General features: G+C 42.2%; 2 protein-coding genes across 2 annotated transcripts in view; both read right to left on the bottom strand.

Annotated features, from left to right (window-relative positions):
• Positions 1-19,626, bottom strand: part of LOC147629972 (uncharacterized) — a 300,394-nt gene that overhangs the window by 13,115 nt on the left and 267,653 nt on the right. Inside the window, exons 37-41 of the mRNA XM_086811523.1 lie at positions 14,115-14,507; positions 13,586-13,858; positions 12,768-12,947; positions 12,241-12,479; positions 7,528-7,855 (exon numbers count right to left, since the gene is read on the bottom strand). Coding sequence (XP_086667649.1) covers positions 7,528-7,855; positions 12,241-12,479; positions 12,768-12,947; positions 13,586-13,858; positions 14,115-14,507 — 1,413 coding nt within the window. The remainder of the gene's footprint in view (positions 1-7,527; positions 7,856-12,240; positions 12,480-12,767; positions 12,948-13,585; positions 13,859-14,114; positions 14,508-19,626) is intronic.
• On the bottom strand, positions 9,521-11,404 carry LOC147629974 (uncharacterized). Its single transcript, XM_086811909.1, has 2 exons — positions 10,551-11,404; positions 9,521-9,631 (listed from the first exon to the last, which is right to left on the bottom strand). Exons 1-2 carry the CDS (start codon positions 11,385-11,387, stop codon positions 9,521-9,523), a joined length of 948 nt encoding a protein of 315 aa, XP_086668035.1. The 5' UTR covers positions 11,388-11,404.

The following is a 19,626-nucleotide window of genomic DNA, read 5'->3' as shown; positions in this document are numbered from 1 at the left end:
CCACCATGAGAGGGGCTTCCTTATATGCCACACAGAATTAGCATGTTGCTGAATCCATGGAGCACGCTGAAGAAGCCTGTAAGCTTTGATGGAGGTTAAGGCGGGAAGAGGAACAGGATGAGTACATGTAGCAGAGGGTTGCAATTGCCAATCCGTAAGCCTGTCTGGGTCAGCCACAGGAGGAATAGGTAGAAAAGGATGTAATAAATCAGCAATTTTCTTCCATATAGACCTATGATGCATTCCCAATGCATAGGAAGCAGTGGCCTGAGGAAAAGATAAGACATAGCCCTGATCATCTACCACATCATGTATGTATCTAATTCCCAATTTCATGAGATTGTATGCCCGAATAGGTTCCTGTAAAGCGAGTGGAATGTCAAAGATGGCACTCCAATGAATACTTTCTTTCCTCATTGAGTTTGTCCCCGAGCAATTATAAGGAGCCCATTTGATCTTAGAAAGTACTTGTTTCCAGTCAAGTATCAGAGCAGTAGAGAAAGGACAGCGAGGTGTCTTCGCTAGCATACAAGTTGTTGGCGGAAAAAAGTATGCAGCATAGTCGCCTTCCTTGTTGCAAGTACATGATATCTTATATTGAGGATATTAAGTCCACCATGCATCCTAGGAGAGCACACCATTTCCATCTTCACCAGTCTCAATGCATTCACAACAGTTTTTGTCCTCCATAACATCTCCATAGCTTGACACATAAAGGCTGAAATATCCCTGGAGGACCAATGCAGCAAAGGTAAATAGAACTGGACATAGGACATTACAATGGACTGTATTATTCTAAGCCTGACATGAAGAGGCCAAGTAGAAATCTTCCAGTATTCAAGGGTTGGTATAGTTCTTAGAAGTCTCTACAGGAACCCATCAGTGTTGTTGTTGGGAATAATGCTAAATGTCTAACCGAAGGGTTTGGAACCATATCTTTTGTGGCATCTATAGGTGAAGAGAAGAAGCTATCATATGTGCTCTATGTACCCCAGATAAAGAGAAATCTGATGTGAACTCCATTTTGCGTCTATGCTCATCCGCATTTGCCTTCATGACTTCTTGTGCCTTCTTCATATTATCCTTGCATAATTGAGATCCATTTTAGCTGCTGCTGCTTCCTGGTGATATGCCATCCTATGGGATATCCCAAATGCCCGACTACATCTTTGGAATGCACCACTTGACCCGGCCAAAGAATAGAATGCCAGTCACATTGTTTAAGGGGAAGTAATTTAGATTTGTCATGCAATCCCGCTGCCAAGCCATACAATGAAAGAGTGGTCATAAGCATTTGAACTTCCCGGGAAGAATTCTGTGGCATAAAGAAGGAATCATCAGCATATGCTTGTGCCAAAAAAGATGCAGCCCCAGGGATTTTAAGACCAGTCATCTGTCCTGTGGATACATTAAAAGGGGATGGGTCGCAATGGCATAGAAGAGAGCACTAAGAGGACAGCCCTGTCTAACTGATCGACCCAATGTCCATGACCGAGACAGATGACCCCCAAGAATGCACTGAGAAGTAGAGCCAGAATAAAGCCAGTAAACTGGATTTGCCATCTTGGGACCAAAGCCCAACTTGGTCATGATTTGAGAGATAAAATCCCATTGAACAGTGTCAAATGCCTTAGCAATATCCACCTGCAATATAAGCACATCTTGATGCGAATACTTAGCATATTCAATTGCAGTCAAGGCATTGGATATATTGTCATGGATTTGTCTTCGCGGCACAAACCCATACTGATGAGGATGAAGTCCCGCATCCAGTATCCTGTGAAGCCTATGCACAATCATTTTGGTAATGAGTTTGTAAACTACAGGCATCAAAGTAATAGGCCTCCAATCTGACATATGGTCACACAGATGTTTTTTGGGCACAAGTTTTACTATGCCATGCTTCCAACAGTGCGGCAACTGATTTTCTTGCCAGGCAACATTGATCATTTACAAGAGGACTTCTTTCAAATCATCCCAAAAAGAAATATAAAATTCCACCGTAAGGCCATCCCAGCCAGTGGACTTGTATTTGCTAAGGTGGAACAATGCATTATCAAGTTCTGTGTCAGTAAAAGGTCTCTCCAAGGTAAGAGCATATCCATTTCCACTATTCCAGAAACATATTGGAGAAATTCAGTCCTAGCCTCAGTCATTTGATTTGATGGGGAACTAGGAGCGGAGAATAATTTTTGGAAATAATTCTGGCATTCATCTTGGAGATCAGAGAAAGAGTGCGTCCAAGAGCCATCTAGCTTCCTTACCCTTAGGCATGAGTTTTTCTTTCGAGTAGCATGCAAGCCCTGAAAAAAGGCTTTTGATGAGCAGCCCTTATCCATGAGGGGCTTCATTCTTGCCCTAATCTGCCATTTGTGCAATTTCCTCTGATCATTAACAGTCAATTTAAACTGAGCATGTGAAAGGGAATCCTTTTCTGAATCAGAGAGAGGCCTTAACTGAGAAAATTCAGTCAATTGTTGTGCTGTCCTTTTTGCCCATTTAACCTCATTCCTCCATTCAGTCATATGCCAGTTGCCATACTCCCTAAAGACATTCTGCATACGAGAGACAAAGCTGTCCCAAGCATAATTCATGTCCTCCTGGACATGCAAAGGCAAGGGATGAATTGCAAGTCTGATCATTTGCTAGAAATAGTGATGTCGGAAATAAGCCTGATTAACATGCAATAATCTACTGGAGAGGGGTGGCAAATCATCCAGAGCCATGCCAAGTTGCAAATTCATCCACAATGGGGCATGATCTGACAAGCCCAATGAGAAATCTATAAGGAGATGAGGGCTAAAATCTGCAAATTGTTGAGGGTAAAACAAATACCATTTGTCAAGCCTTGCCCAGTATGTAGTAAGTGCATTATGATGAAAAGTATATCCAGGAACTGACCCTTGGAGAAGCACCCATAAATCTTCAGCCTGCACAGAAAGAAGCATGCTGTCCCATTTCTGCCTTTCCAATGATAGCATATGAGATCTTGAAGTGGTGTTATCTCTTGGCAGAGGGAAATTATTAAAATCTCCATAGATGAATGCATTGGATCTCCATGGATATCTGCATAAAGAATCCCATAATGAAGCCCTCATGGCAGAGGTCTGGGAAGCATAGACTGATGCAAACTCAAGAATATCACCATTGACATTACATTGTATGACCATCCATCTGCCACCACTGCTGTCATTGAAGGCTAACTGAAGCTCCTAACCAATATGCATACACTTGAGTAGGTAGTGGTACCAGCATAATATATATCATAACCACCAAAATAAACATGATGACCAACCATGGAGTGTTGATTATGCTCTTGCAAACAAACAATATCTGGCTGCATTTTATGTACATAATTCCATAAAAGCCTCCACTTTGAGACATTGCAGAGGCTTTGTACATTGTAGGTAAAGCACTTAAGTGTTTGAGGCATGAAAGAGGTATATACAGCAAAGTATCAGATATAAAAACAAGACATCAGAGAGGCTAAGCCTCTGCCTGCATGGGCTGCATTCCTTCATGACCCAAGAAAGACATAGCATTCTCCCCTTCTTCTGAATCACATATGGGGATGCCCTTCTTCAAAACCCCCACCCAATTTTGAAGGATAGGAGCTGAAGTAGAAGCCTGTCCTGGTGAGGGAGAAGAAGCATCTCATTGACGAGATTGAAGGGGACGTTGCTTCAATACAACCACCTTCTTAGGTTGTTGAAAACCATCCTGATTAATCCCCGTAGATTCCTTCATCTTCTCTTTTCCTTTATCTTTTCCTTTTCCAGCAAGTGACTGCACTTGATTGATTGGTTTGGCATTTTTTGCTCCATTTCTATTTGCTGTCTTAGCTTGCAAATTCTCATTTTTTTCCGGTGTCTGGGGCGGCAAGGCATTGGGAGGGGGCTGATGTAGAACCATTGGGCATTCAGAGGCTAGATGCCCAAACTTGTGGGGCAGGCAAAACAAGCTCTTGCAAACACACCCCACTTCAATTCAAAAAACTTTTTTCCCAATTGCACTCCCTCAACTTCCACTGCAATAGAAGGAGGGGTAGGTGTATTAGTGTCCCAGAGAATGCAGAACCTGTTACGGTTTCCCATGGGGCGTGGAGGACAAACGACGTGTCCCAAAGAAGCAGCCAGGCCAGGCAACTCTTCACGCATATAGTCCGGGAAGTTAACAACCTCAACCCATATAGGACAATGATGTCGTATAAGATTTTGATAATCCTTGTTTGGGGACCAGGGCATAGCATGTACCATCTGCTTCCCGTAAAACAGGGGAGAGAACTCAAGAAGCCTCTGCTTGCACGAAGCATCTGATAAATGCACCTCATAAAAGCCTCTGGAAGCAAAATACACTCCCTCTACAAAACATCCTCCAAGGATGGACTTAATCCACTGCGCGACATCACTGGCCGCTGGGATTCTTCTTGGAAAGAAAATTATAATTGCGGTTTGAGACAATTTCCTGAGAGGATTCACGAGGGACAATTTAAATGACCTCTGGAACCGGTTTGTCCCATTCCTGTTGTGATTGCTGAAAGTCATCCTTAAGGGTGTCAAAGACGTACTGAGCTTCCATAGTAAGTTCATCATCTTGTGATGCAGGCTCTGATAGGCGGTGCTTAGCATCTGCAGGTCTTTCTTTTCGAGCATATGTACAAACATCCAAACCTGAAGCCATGATTGAAATACGACAAGACAAGAAGGAAAGAAAGAGCAGCAGTACCAGAGTGTAGAAGAGCCAGGAGAGAGGCAAAGGTAGCGGGTAAAGGAAGGCAATAGACGGGGCAGTAAGCGCAGTAGAAAGGCTGGAAAAAGGCCAGCGAGGGAAAAGGATCAGAGGGCAAATGAAGGCGGGGAACGTGGAGCAGAGCGCAATTAGATATAGCAAAAGTGAAGGCAGCGGCTGATGACGGGGCAACCAGGGAAGCAGGTCGCGCTCCACAGGCAGCAGGCAGGGCGCACAGGTCTGCGGGGCAGCTAGCATAGGCAGGAGCAGGGAGGGCGCACAGGTCTGCGGGGCAGTCGGCATAGGCGGCAGCAGCAGCAGCAGCACACACACACACACACACACACTACACACACACTTTGCGCCCCCCCCCCCCCCCCAGACACACTTTTTTTTAGTGGAATCAAAGTATATTAGAATTACAAGTTGACTATCCAAAGTAGATAGTCCCAAAGTACATCAACTGAAGATGTCAATATAAGACATATATACATCATGATCTATTTGGTCAACCTGCATGCAATCGAAGAAAGATTGATGCAGGGAGTACCGAAAAAAAGAAAAAGCAGAAAAAACTGCATCACCGAAAACTGCATGGTTGCGGACTTTCCATAGTGTCCATAAAGCCCAGTAGCGCACCCATGAGAAGACTGAAGGGATGGCATGAAGAATCAAAAGAGGAGATAGTCCAATCCTGCAGGCGATCTCGAATTTCCAACAGTGGAATTGGCAAAAAAGGCTGAAGCATCTGAATTATATCACGCCAAAGACGACGATAATGAGGTACCAAGCCATAATGTGCAGTAGCCTGTGGAAAAGAAAGAGGGGAGCCATCAGGATGGATGACATCTCCCACAGAGGTAACACCCTTTGAGTGGAGAAAATATGAACGCCGGGGTTCTTGCACCGCCAGGGAAACTGAAAATGCTTTGGACCAGTGGATGCTCTCAGCGCGGAGAGAGTTGCCTTGTAAGGATCCACGACCATTCCATTTTAAATTTGAAAGGACAAGCTTCCAATCAGCAAGTAAGCCAGAAATGAGAGGACAGCCCTTAATTTTGCTAGTAATGTAACCAAGAATAAAATCCCAATGAGTAGGTTGCCAATGGCCAAAAGCCGAAGTCGTCAGATGAAGTAACAAATGACGGATCATCGCTGTCCAAGGCTGAGTGCCTTCCAGAAATTGAAGCATCAGTTTACCTCTGTGGGCAAGAATATGCACCTGTAAATTAAGGATATTTAAGCCTCCATGCATTTTAGGGGTGCACAAACGATTTGCCGAAAGCAAACGTACACTCTTTTTCCCCTGCTCTTCGACCTCTAGAATATCTCAAAGATGGTGGAAATAAATAATTTCAGCTCCTCCTTAGAAAACCTGATGAGAGGAAGGTAGAACTGAATATAGGCAACCAAGATGGATTGGAGAATCCGTAAACGAACATGCAATGGCCATGTTGCAAGTTTCCAGTATTCCAACTTTTTCTTGAGCTTTGCCAAGACCCAATCTGTTTGTTGTCGGCAAGTGACTGACCATCCCAAAGGATATCCCAAATGCCGAATTAAATGAGTGGAGTGAACTATTTCTCCTGGCCATAGCAAATTATGCCACTGTTTTAAATGCAGAGGCAACAATTTAGATTTCTGAAAATTGATTTCCAGGCCAGCCGCAAGGGCAAACAAAGAAAGAGCCTGCATCAAAGTAGAGAGATCCTGATGTGTGTTGTGAGGAAGAAAAAAAGAATCGTCAGCATATGCCTGAGCAACCAACTGACGTCTATTCTGAATGTCCAATCCATGAAGACTGCCAGTATCAACCAAATGATCTATATAAAGAAGCATGGGATGCGTCGCTATAGCATACAAAAGAGCACTTAAATGGCATCCCTGCCTAACTGAACGATGCAAAGTCCATGATTCTGAGAGATCTCCTGACAATATACAAGCCGCCTGGCTATCAGCATAAAGCCAGTAAATGATATTTTTGCATTTTTTCTCCAAATCCCAGAGCACGCATGGTTTCCTGAATGAAACCCCATTTAATAGTATCAAAAGCCTTAGCAATATCCACTTGCAATAATAAGACATCCTGCTGCGCACACACACACACTTTTTTGGTAATGTCTAGTGGCGCACACACACACACACAAAACACACACCACACACACACACACACACACGACGAACACACACATGCATGCACAAACAAGCATTTTCACATGTCATATGTTTTATAAGTGGTGTAATGACCAGCCATTCGTTCTGTGCAAATCTGCAGCTTATTCATGCATAAAAGGTGCAATGACCAGTCATTCGTTTTGTGCATATTTGCACCAGCTCATTCATATATGTGTATCTCTGTATGCATGCTTGCATGGATATATACATGTATGTTTGCACCCTGCATGCACACATGAACACACAAGCATTTTTACTTTTCTTTGTATGCATGCTTGCATGGATATATGCATGTACGTTTGCACCCTGCATGCACACATGCACACACAAGCATTTTTCATGTTATGTAAGGTGCAATGACCAATCAACTGTTTTGGGCATATACTGCTCATTCACGTGTATGGATGTATGCATACAAGGATATATGTACGTATGTTGCACACTGCACATACCCATGGACATCAAACATTTTAAGATGCAATGACCACTTTTATGGTTGTATGTGTGTGTGTGTGGTGCATGGTATTGAGTCATTTGTCAGGGCTTCACTCTATACATTAATATAGACAGTGTTTTTACAAAAAAAAAAAAGTTAAGAGTCATCTGAAAAAGATATTAACATACAAGATATGCCTCCAGTTTGGAGAGTTGAACCATTTCAGTCCAGAGTTTTTCAGCAAGCCAAGGGGCTGGAGGTTTGGATTTCTCTCTTTCAATAGTGACCGCACCAGCTACAAGGAATCTAAACTCGTCTGCAGATAGTTTTCCTTGTCTTGATAGGACATTGGCACATATCAAAAAGGAGAAGAGTAACTTGTCCTTCTCAAACAGACTCCTTGATATGTTACAGAAAAGTGAATACGTGAAGAAATCGTTGAGAATCTCAATTCGTTTTGGCAAGAAGTCAGTCTTTTCAGAGTCTTTAGTTGAGCATTGGAAGAGGTAAAGATACCTGCCACCAGAATTTCATTTATTTTCAAAAGCATTAGGAAATATGAAGATATACATACATACATGCATGCATTACATAACCTACATACATATATACATTGGTATAGTATACACATAACATGCATTGGAAGAGGTAAAGATACCTGCCACCAGAATTTCATTTATTTTCAAAAGCATTAGGAAATATGAAGATATACATACATACATGCATGCATTACATAACCTACATACATATATACATTGGTATAGTATACACATAACATGCATTTCAAGACTCCAGAACACACACACACACTTTTTTTTTTTTGTAAAACCAGTTGAAATTGCATTATATCATAAATGTACAAAAGGGTTTAACATCAAAAGGATGTCTAAACCCTAGAACCTTAAAAAACAGTAGTAAAAAAGATCTATCGAAGATCAGGACAGTGCTCAAGAAAAGAGCCTATGCCCTATCCATCAGAAACAGTAAAAGAAAAGCTGAAGACAAGAAACATCCAAATCTTCCTCATGTACGGCATCATATAAGGACTGCCGCAATGAGGCTCGGAAGAACTCATAAGGGTGCTGAAGGGGTGAATTTAAATATGCATGATTTCGCTGTAGCCAGAGGGTCCATAAGGCCCAGTATCTGATCCAATGGAAGAAAAGAGAATACTGTGACAAAGAAGCTCATAATGTGCCAAACATCCAGAAAAACCTGTAGAACCTGTGTGCAGGTAATCTGAGAGATAAAAAATAGGATATCTTGTCCAGAAGGTCTCTGGAATATGAACAAGACCACAATAAATGCAGAATACTCTCAGTAGTATGATGACATCTTGGACAAAGAGGAGAGGCAATCCTTCTTTGAGCTAATTTCACTCCCACTGGAAAAATACCGACAATGCATCTCCAAAGAAAGAGTCTCTGCTTCAATGGCATTTTCAACTTCCATATCAATGTTAGTTTTCCTTTCCACCAAGCTAAAGACTTATCCAGATGCCAAAGAGAATTAGCATGATGAGCAATCCATGGAGGAGGTAATATCAATCGATATGCCTGTATAGAAGTCAATAGATGCAAAGGCTGAGAGGATAATCTTGAATTTGAAGATTGAAGATGCTAATCTTGAAGCCTGTCTCTTACATCCAATGCTGGAATCGGAATGAAAGGGTGTAAGAGATCTACAATAGCTTTCCATATAGATCTATGATGCATCCCAAGATTGTATTTTTGACATGCTGCCGGAAAAGAAAGAATTTGCCCTCGAGTATCTACCACGTCATCAATGAACCGGATGCCCAACTTCATAAGATTGTAAGGCACACACACACACACACACACACACACACACACACATATTTTTTTGGTGTGAAACCACTATCTAATTAATTACTCAAGGTATGGTACAAGCAAAGCTGTCCATGAGGAAGGACAAGCTAGAAACAGTGGAAAAACACATCTAATTGCCTAGTAGTGATCTCACCCAAGGCATAAGAGTACTGCAGAGATTCATGCAAAGAGTGTCTAAAATACACACTTTTTTAGTGAAACCACCGTCTCATTAGAAAAAACAATGTACATTCATAGCTATCCCACAGTGGGGCAGCTACTACTTAGTTCAGAATCAGTGGGAAAATATTTCTAGTTGTTGGAAGGAAAGCCCTCCGATTGCATGCGAGTCTCAGACGGATCGTAAAAGGGCTTTCTGGAAGTAAGCCAAGAGCTGAACAGAATCTCCAGAGAAGAGTAGCTGATTCCGAGCTATCGGATTGGCATCCCATCTTCTTAATTTCTGTCATATATAAATTGGTCACCCAGATGCTTGTTAATAGAATAAAGGGTGTCCTACATGTAGGTTTACATCCATTGTGTCCCTAGAAGACAAATCATTGACAATATAGCAAATGCATACATAGGTATTGAATATGCCAAGTATATGTAGCAAGATGTTCTCATCATGCAAGTAGACATAGCCAAGGCCTTTGACATAGTGCATTGGGACTTTATATCCTAGGTAATGGAGCCCAAGTAATGGACAGAATGGGAGACGACGAGAGGCTGGGTAGGCGAACAGAGAGTGCAGGCAACCGGCGGCACACGGCTAGCGCTGCAGAGGCAGCAAAGGGCAGAAGGCGGCGCTGCACGGGCAGCTCTCAGATAGTCGCGATCTCTCACTATTACACACAGACACACGTGTATACACACACACACACACTTTTTTTTTTGGTAATGTCTAGTGCAGTATATTTATATGTTCACAAATTTACAAAGATGGGAGATCTCCATAAAGGAGAGGAACCCAAATGTCAGAAACATAAACAGAAGAGCTCTATGCAAGAAGCATCCATATCACCCTCATGGCAGGCATCATATAAGGATTGCCTCAATGAGGCTCTGAAGAATTCATATGACTGTTGATTCAGCCTACCCAAGTATGCCATGTTGTGCTCACTCCAAATTGTCCAAAGAGCCCAATATCTCACCCAGAAAAGAAATAGTGAGTATTGGGACAAAGACTGCAATAATCTGCCAAAGAGCCAAAAATGTTTCCCAAATCTGTGACTCGGGAATCGGAGCCGAAGATAGCCTGAAATTCTGGTGAGGAGGGTCTTGGAACAAGGACATTGCCACAGCAGATGAAGAAAGGTTTCTGAGGGAGCTGAACATCTTAGACATGTGGATGGTGCAATGTGACGTTTGGCAAGTGTGACCCCAACTGATAATGTGCTTGTCAAACATCTCCAAAGAAAGAGTCTTTGCTTCAGTGGCATTTTACACTTCCATAACATGCGGAGATTCTTCCGCCACCAAGAGAGAGGCTTTCTCATATGCCACAAAGAATTGGCATGTTGCTGAATCCATGGGGGAGGCTGAAGAATCCTGTAAGCTTTGATGGAGGTCAAGGCTGGAAGGGGAACAGGATGAGTGCTTGCAGTAGATGAGCACAATTGCCAATCCATGAGCCTGTCTGTGTCAGCCATAGTTGGAATAGGTAAAAAAGGAAGCAATATTTCAGCAATTTTCTTCCATATTGGCCTATGATGCATTCCCAATGCATAGGTAGCAGTGGCCCGAGGAAAGGATAAGACATATCCTCGATCATCCACCACATCATGTATGTACCTAATTCCCAGTTTCATAAGATTGTATGCCCGAACAGGTTCCTGCAAGGCAAGTGGAGTGTCAAAAATGGCACTCCAATGAATACTTTCCTTCCTCATGGAGTTCATCCCCAAGCAATTACGAGGAGCCCATTTGACCTTAGAGAGAACTTGTTTCCAGTCAAGTATTAAGGCAGTGGAAAAAGGACAGCCAGGTATCCTGCCTTGAAATCTCCCAATAACAACCTCCCAATGATCCGTAATCCAATGACCATAAGCTAAAGTCCTCATGTTGACACACATGGACGCTAACATACAAGTCCATGGCTGTTGTTGGCAGAAGAAAGTGTGCAACATAGTAGCCTTCCTTGCAAGTACATGATATCTTATATTGAGAATATTGAGTCCACCATGCATCTTTGGGGAACACACCATTTCCATCTTCATCAGTCTCAAAGCTTTAACAGCAGATTTTGTACACACACACACACACACACACACACACACACACACACACACTTTTTTTTTTTGGTAATGTCTAGTGCAGTATATTTATATGTTCACAAATTTACAAAGATGGGAGATCTCCATAAAGGAGAGGAACCCAAATGTCAGAAACATAAACAGAAGAGCTCTATGCAAGAAGCATCCATATCACCCTCATGGCAGGCATCATATAAGGATTGCCGCAATGAGGCTTTGAAGAATTCATATGACTGTTGATTCAGCCTACCCAAGTATGCCATGTTGTGCTCACTCCAAATTGTCCAAAGAGCCCAATATCTCACCCAGAAAAGAAATAGTGAGTATTGGGACAAAGACTGCAATAATCTGCCAAAGAGCCAAAAATGTTTCCCAAATCTGTGACTCGGGAATCGGAGCCGAAGATAGCCTGAAATTCTGGTGAGGAGGGTCTTGGAACAAGGACATTGCCACAGCAGATGAAGAAAGGTTTCTGAGGGAGCTGAACATCTTAGACATGTGGATGGTGCAATGTGACGTTTGGCAAGTGTGACCCCAACTGATAATGTGCCTGTCAAACATCTCCAAAGAAAGAGTCACACACACACACACACACACACACACACACACACACACACCCACCTTTTACACACACACACACACACACACACACACACACAAATACACTTATATACATAACATACATTACATACCTAACATTAATAACATACTAACATAGTGTAACATACATGACATACATAACACATACACGCCTACATACATACACTTATAGGATCTAATACTGAAATCTGTATCAAACTAAGATTTTTACACTTACCAGGAAAGAGAATACTGGTACATTGGATCTATTGAACAAAGTGTGGATATCGTAAAAAAAAGTGAAGCAACATGTGCAGCAACAGGTAAATATCCTTTCCTAGCTTCATCAATTTTGGCCTCTGTTTTCTCTGCAACTTTCTGCTTTTCTGCTATATCAATGGACAAAGCCTTGGAGCTAGATATGATGTTGATAGCCATCTCATTCTCTAGAATGTTACCCTCCGAGCTTGACAGCACCTGCAAGAAAGAGTTTGAAAGTCATTTGATGACTTCACATGCCATCATACAGAAGCAAAACTTGATTCCAAGCTGTAGGTATGGTATATGTATTACATAATAAACATGCATCTAACAAAAATGAGTGATTTTTTTGTCACCCACACACCATGGCAAAACATCTGCCACATCCAAAGGTTACTCCTGCATCTAGGGTAAGTGCGGGCTTTGGAGGCCACCAGAGTGTCCTGGTAGGCCTGGACAACCTCCATTGTTGATAAGCCATCTTTAGTGGGTTGAGAAGGAGACCTTAATAATACGATCTTCGATGTCGCTGAGCTGCCTCTGATTCTCAGCACTTTGCAGAACTAGCTGGGTTTTCTCTTCCTCCAAATCTGGTCGCTCATTTTTGACGGCCATTCCAAGTATTTGATCCTCAAGTCCTTCAGGTGTGATCATAAAGTTCAACAGTGTGACTTTTACTGCAATCTGACAGGAACAGTATACAAGGCAAGTATGGTCACAATTCCAAAATAGATAGTTATATTACATTTCATAACACATTAGCCCTTATTTCAAGACGTCGTGCAGGAAAAAAAGATTCCTTCCTACAACTGTGTTTGGGGATTTTTAGCGAGGCTTAGGATTGCACTTCTTATGTCTTCTGTTAACAGAGGGCTTGGGGATCTGTTGCGTGGGTACCCTAGATTGTGTTCTCTATGCTGCTCATGGGATGTTCAATTGGTGCAGGTTCCATTCTATCTGGAGAACACATTATTGGGAACTGGGGGAGACTATTAGGAGTTTGAAAGCTTGGCAGGTTTGAAGAGCCAAGTGCTCAAAGGCCATTGAGGGCACTCAAACATTACATAACTAGTCACTTTTTGTTATTTGGTGTGACCATCCTCTATTTAGAACATGATTGAGGCTCCCTCCTGGTCGGTGGAGGCTAGAAGTGGACTCCTAGTATTCAGATAGCCTCTTCCATCACTTTTTGCTACAGGGATTATGCGGAACCATCATGAGTGAATTTAGTTTTTGTAAACTAATGCTTTATACAGTGTGGATTCCTTTGATTGTTATTTATGTGTTAAAAACCATGTATGCATTCTCTTAGAAATGTCTACCTCCGGCATGTAGTGTGGGTTCCTCAGTTTTGTTGTGATATAAAACCGGAAATTTTCGCTGTACTCCAAGGTGCTGTCACCTAATCGAATTTGTAGAGAACCAGCCTGCTTGAATACAGACTTCAATAATACCGGCTCCAATGTAGGATCAAGCTCTTCTCCCACATTCTCTAGTAACAAAGGATACCCAAAAGTGATGCAATTCTCCAGCTTTCTTACAAAGTCTGGGTCAGAGAGTTTCATAACCTGGAGATTTTTGGCCTTTTCTTTTGTCTTAAATACCAAAAAACAACTTTCCATCAGAGGCACAGGTATCGCCAACTTCTGTACTTTCCAAAGTCTCACAGAAGATGCTCTCAAAGATTAATGCTTTTTTTAATAGAGTTTTACATTTTAAATACGGACATATGTACGTATTTATAAATACCTACATATGTACGTACACACATACATGCAATGCTTTTTTTAATAGAGTTTTAGAAATACGTATGCATCAGAAAAAATGCAATGGTTTCGGAATTTTCTATACCTTAATCCATTTGTTTGCTTGGCCTTGTGGATCAATAAGAAGAGGCCATCGTCTAGCTGCACTAATTATAATACCATTATCAATGGAGAAGGTATCATTAGGTAGTCCATCTATCACCCAGTCTCTTATTGCTACAGGACTACCAAGGATTGAAGCGAGCTTGAAGTTATTTGAACATGGTATGTTTTTGACCTTACAGACTTTTATCCAGTCATTCAGAACCTTCTCCCGGTAGGGCAAGGTAACAGGGCCAAGATATGCAATATAGCCAGAGGATAAGAGGACATCTCCAGTCAAATTGCGGTATACTTTTCCAAGCTCTTCTCCAACGTTTGTCCACCGCACCTTTTCACCTCCTAATCCTCCAATCAATTTTTCTGCCCGGCTGAGCTTCTGCATAGGTCCAACATAAAATCCTTCAGTCAGAAAATGCATGAAAAATCATTTAAATAGAGGAAATACATTAGACTGAAAGGCATGCAAACACCACCCACTTCAAACATGCAGGACAAGTGTACTAGAACAGGAAGGGGGCTCAGTAGGTGGCCACTCTGGAGTAGGGTTATAACTAGCTAAAGGGGCTGAGAAAGGGATCTGAGAATAGCTATATCAATGGACTATGAGAAAGGTCCACTTTGAAGAAATCAAGTCAGAAATCCTAACGGAGCAGTATCTATCCTCAAGGGAGCATGGTCTGATTCTCTTGTGAGGCCACTCCACGGTTCCAAGTTTGGACTTTCAGACTCAAACATGTGCATGTGTGTGCGTGCACATACATTTGTCACTATTTAGGCATTCTCTGCGCTGCAACCTAGGGATGGGCTCCATAGTGTGGACATGACACCTCTCATGGTAGGGGACTTACATCTATGTTGAGGGTCATGTGGATTGGCAGCTCATGGTAGGGGACTTATGCGTACAACTAGGTTGGATTTGGTAGGCTAGGGACTTTGGTCCATGCTCAGATTCAGAGTACGGTATTCCGGTTGGCGCAAGGACATAATGTCTACGTTCAGAACGACTGCCATATACAAGCTGAATGAAAGGGAGATTGTCCAATACTTTTTGTGCATTACATGGCATATTTGCATGACTACAACTGTTTTTGCGTGAACTGTTTTTTCTGCATGCAAGATTTGCATGTGTAGTTTGGATAGGGAACGCCCTTGTGAATGGTGGTGGGTGAATTTGTATTTTGACCTTGCTTGTGGGCTGTAGACAGGTGGTAGGTGTGACTCTAAAATCTTTGTTTATGCTTGATATAGAGTTATTTGCTCATTTTTCTATTCTGCAAGTTCACATTTGATTAAAGTGTGGGACAAGTTTTTAGCGAGTTTGGGTATTCACACTTCATTAAAGTGTGGGTGAATAGATTATAAGTGAGTTTGGGCATTTATTAGATGGTGGCCGGCCAAGCTCTCATAAATCAAGCACCCTTTTTATTCAAATGGTGTGGACAATATAGTGGGCACCCTCTCCACTTACAGGACAACATAGTGGGCACCCTTTTTATTAAAATGGTGTGGACAACATAGTGGGCATCCTCTCCACTTAGGTCACCCTCTCCTTGTATGGAAAGCCTTTACTCTTGTTTTTCCTCCCACTTGGAAATTGGCAAATTTTGAAGAGGAGGTAGAAGATAATTTTCAGCCAAACCAGTCCATACACATGCTTTTTGACATGCTTTCTTGCTTCTCCAACCTTTGATATAGGCGGCACATGATTACCACATACTATGCCCGTGTATGTCCTTTCCCAGTTGCTATCGCATGGATATCTACCTGCTGAAAATTCTTTTGAGCAAATTATAGTAAATTCACTGGTAAGAGCTTTTATGAGTTCTTTTAACCTACTCTACATCCATGTGCTTGACCATAAAGGTCTCCTATATGCCTTGGCCTAGCACACACATGCTGGTGTATGGATGCAAGTGGAGCATAGCTGCTTGTGGCAAGTCACTAGGGATTCAGAAAACATGTTTGCAGACTGTTTTCATTGCATGATTGTCATTGGAAATTTGGCATGTCATGCCCATGAAGCTTGTATCTTGAGGAATCCTTAATAATACAATCCTCATGAAAATGCTTTTGAGCATTGTCGACAATTCAACCTAAATCTGATTTGTACCTGCAAATTATCAACAAATTCATTGGTAAGAGCTTTTATAAGTTCTTTTAACCTACTCCACATCTGTGTGCTTGACCATTAAGGTCTCCTATGTCTCAGCCTCGCACACACATGCTTGTGTATGGATGCCAGTGGAGCATATCTACTTGTGGTAAGTCACTAGGGATTGGAGAGAGAGGTTCTCCTATGTCTCAGCCTAGCGCACACATGCTTGTGTATGGATGCCAGTGGAACATAGCTGCTTGTGGCAAGTCACTAGGGGTTTGGAATTGACTCCAGCTTCGACAAAACATGTTTGCAAACTGTTTTCATTCCATGAATGCCATTGTAAATCTCGCATTTGATGTCCATGTAGAAATCTTGAGGAATCCTTGATAATACATCATAATACAAGGGGGGCTAGGACCTACTGCTTGTGTCATCTAAATTTCAGCATTGCTATCTTGTTGGGGTTGTGCCATTTCATCTTGTTTATTAGAATTAATAGGTTAAGTGTGTATAGGGATTTTATAGGTGTCTTTTTCGATACATTTTGGTGTTTTTCAAGAGTGAAGAAGAGCACAAGACTCACTTGAAAGTGACCTTTGATGAGCTAAGGAAACATAAGCTCATGATTAACAGCAAAAAAGAGAATTATTTCTCTTGGAGATTTATTATCTTGCACACAATATCTAAAGATGGCGTGGGAATGGATCTTGCAAAGATCCAAGCCATTAAGGACTGGCCAAAACTCAAATCCATGCATTACATGTTTGCAAATTTCTTGGTTTATGCTTGTACTACACGAGATTCATGTTTCACTTTGCAATGATTGCCTCACCAATGCATGAACTAACCGAGCAATGGGCTGCATTGAGATGGATAGAAGCTGAAATAGATGCTTTCAATAAGCTCAATGATGCGATTATGATTAGGCTAGTCTTGGTAATTCCTGATTTGCAGAAATCATTCATTGTGGAATGTGATGCATGCCACAATTGTATAGGAGCTGTCCTAAATCAGTAAGGACATGCTGTTGCATATGAGAGCAGGAGATTGCATGAACACTGCTGTCCAACCCCTCTATGTCATTTCAGCGATGCACTTGAAATCTACCCTAATCAAACTTTACAACAACTCATAAATTCAGCTTTGAGTTCCGAGAATCTTAATGTCAAATGGGTGAATCTAAGATTGATATTAGCATGGTAAAAGGGAAGGACAAAGGTGGTCAAAACCTGCAAAAAGATGGACAGCCACCTAAAAGGGGCTTCAAGGATGCCAAAGGTACTCAGAAAGCTGAAAATTCAAAGGAGAAGAAACCCTGCCATAAGAAGACCACTTATGGGCTAACACCGCAACAAAGAGTTTAATACATCTGTGATGGCAAGTGCTTCAAATGTGGAAGCAAAGACCACAAAGGCAAGAAAGAAGAAGAGCCCAAGGTGTATGTGAGCATGGTGCCCGATGTGTGGGGCAATACGGGTCATGCAAATAAGGATAGAGTGGTATGCAAAGCATGGGGGCAACTCAAAGATCAGCCCGCCTTGTTTATGTTTGATGACTATTGTATTGACAACTTCATCTCCACTCAAATGACTGCTGCCTTGGGGATTGAAGTTGGAGACATGGGACTTGAGATACATGCATACTCTGCCTTTATTGAGAAGGATGTGAAAGTCACTTCTCTCATTGGAAAGCTGTGAATTCACATCCACAAGGCTACCTCGACCACCATAATTTTTTCATTGCGCCTCTTTTTGGATGTGATGTATTGCTTGGCAAATTGTGGCATGCATGCCTTGATCCCCGTAAGAGCTACAAGACCAATAAGATTTCTTTTATGTATTAAGGCCAAGAGCATCTTATAGATGCTGACACTTCAGTTGTATCTCATGTACAAATCAATAAAGCAATGAAAAAGAGTATTTCTTCATACTAGATTTTTGTGTGTAATGATGTGGAACATAGCAATGTGCATGTGGATTCTCTTACTCATGATAGGCTGAATTTTCTAAGTAAGTATAGAGATTGCTTTGCAGATACATTGCCAGTGAAACGCTTCCTTCGTGGCCAGAGGAGTAGTGTATTGATTTGTGCCAGGTAGTTTGCTTCTTAATAGGCCAAGATACCGTGTGAGTGCTTGCTAGCAAGAGGAGATTACGAAGAAGGTTGGTGAACTGTTAACAAGAAGGGCTTAGTGTGACCAAGCTCTTCGCCATTTTATTCATCCATTCTTCTCATGCAGAAGAAGGATGATTCATTCTGCATGTGTGTCGATTAAACACACTAAATAAGATAACCATCAAGAATCGTTTCCTATGCGGAGGATTAATGATATCTTGGATAATTGGATGGTTCATCATGCTTTAGTTGCATTGACCTCAAGAGCAGCTACTGTCAAGTGAGAGTAATGCCTCAGGATGTACACAAGGAAGCCTTTCACAAATCTTTTGGTCTCTATGAGTATTTGGTCATGCCATTCATTCAGTCGTCGCCCACCTCTCCTTGTGGTATGAGTCTGTAGCAGTGTCTCTCTGTGGCGCTGTGTCTCTAGCAAGAACTAGCCAAATTTGCGCTGATCTGCGGACTCCATGATCTGGTGGAGTGAGGGATGTCCATTGAAGATGGTGGTGTATCTCTCTCTAATGACACTATATGCTCTACATTGCATCTGCATACATAATGCTCACACTCTCAACCTCCTCCTGGCATAGTCTGCATATCCTCTCTGCTCTCGGGATCCGTGCTGCCCTACCTGCCTCAATCTCAAGCTGGTGTGATGACACTCTGAGCTGGCCAATCGCCACTCGGGCACTGTGAGGCATGTACACATCCATATATCTGGGTCGCTGAATGAATCAATCCACTGAGATACGCATAAACTGATCTCTGTAGTATAGCATCTTTGGCGGTAGAGGCTGACTGGGTGTAATCCAAGTCTCACGGGTGTATCGCTGCCATAAATCCTGCCGAAGGACTCTGTTCCTCTCACTGTGAGAGAGCTGGATGTGTGGTGCATGTATATCATATTGGAAAGGTGGCAGGTGATCTATGTGGAGACCATGCTCAGTGAGCCACTGTAGCATCTGTGAATACCATGATCTCCTATCTCCACTCTCTGTGAGCTGCCTAGACGCCTCATAAGCTCTATGTGAGAGTCGATCTGATGGCATATCTCTGATCCTCTGTATGAAGTAGATCGTCTGGAAGAGGGCCTCTACTAGCATAGGAGGTGCAACAAACTCCGCTCGGACAATGTCATGTGGGACGGAGGGTTTGCTGTGGATCATCCGTGAGAGCATGAGAATCTGAGGCCTGTTGGGTGGAGTGGACAACGGAAGCAATGGAGACAGAAGCTAGGAAGGAAGCAAGCTCCTGTAGATAGATTGCTTAAGTGATAAAG

This window comes from Cibotium barometz, chromosome 17 (assembly GCF_041138505.1).
Source record: "Cibotium barometz isolate CiBa-2024 chromosome 17, ASM4113850v1, whole genome shotgun sequence".
Classification (NCBI taxonomy): Eukaryota; Viridiplantae; Streptophyta; class Polypodiopsida; order Cyatheales; family Cibotiaceae; genus Cibotium; species Cibotium barometz.
The sequence above is the reverse complement of the archived record's forward strand: the minus strand, read 5'-3'. Positions and strand labels throughout refer to the sequence as shown.

What these genes read in the sequence shown, in the direction of transcription:
- LOC147629974 (XM_086811909.1), bottom strand. Translation starts at nt 11,387, where the DNA reads ATGAAGATGGAAATGGTGTGTTCCCCAAAGATGCATGGTGGACTCAAT. An exon ending in CAAGCACATTATCAGTTGGG is followed by an intron (nt 9,632 to 10,550) that starts GTCACACTTGCC and finishes TATATATGACAG; the next exon opens with AAATTAAGAAGATGGGATGC.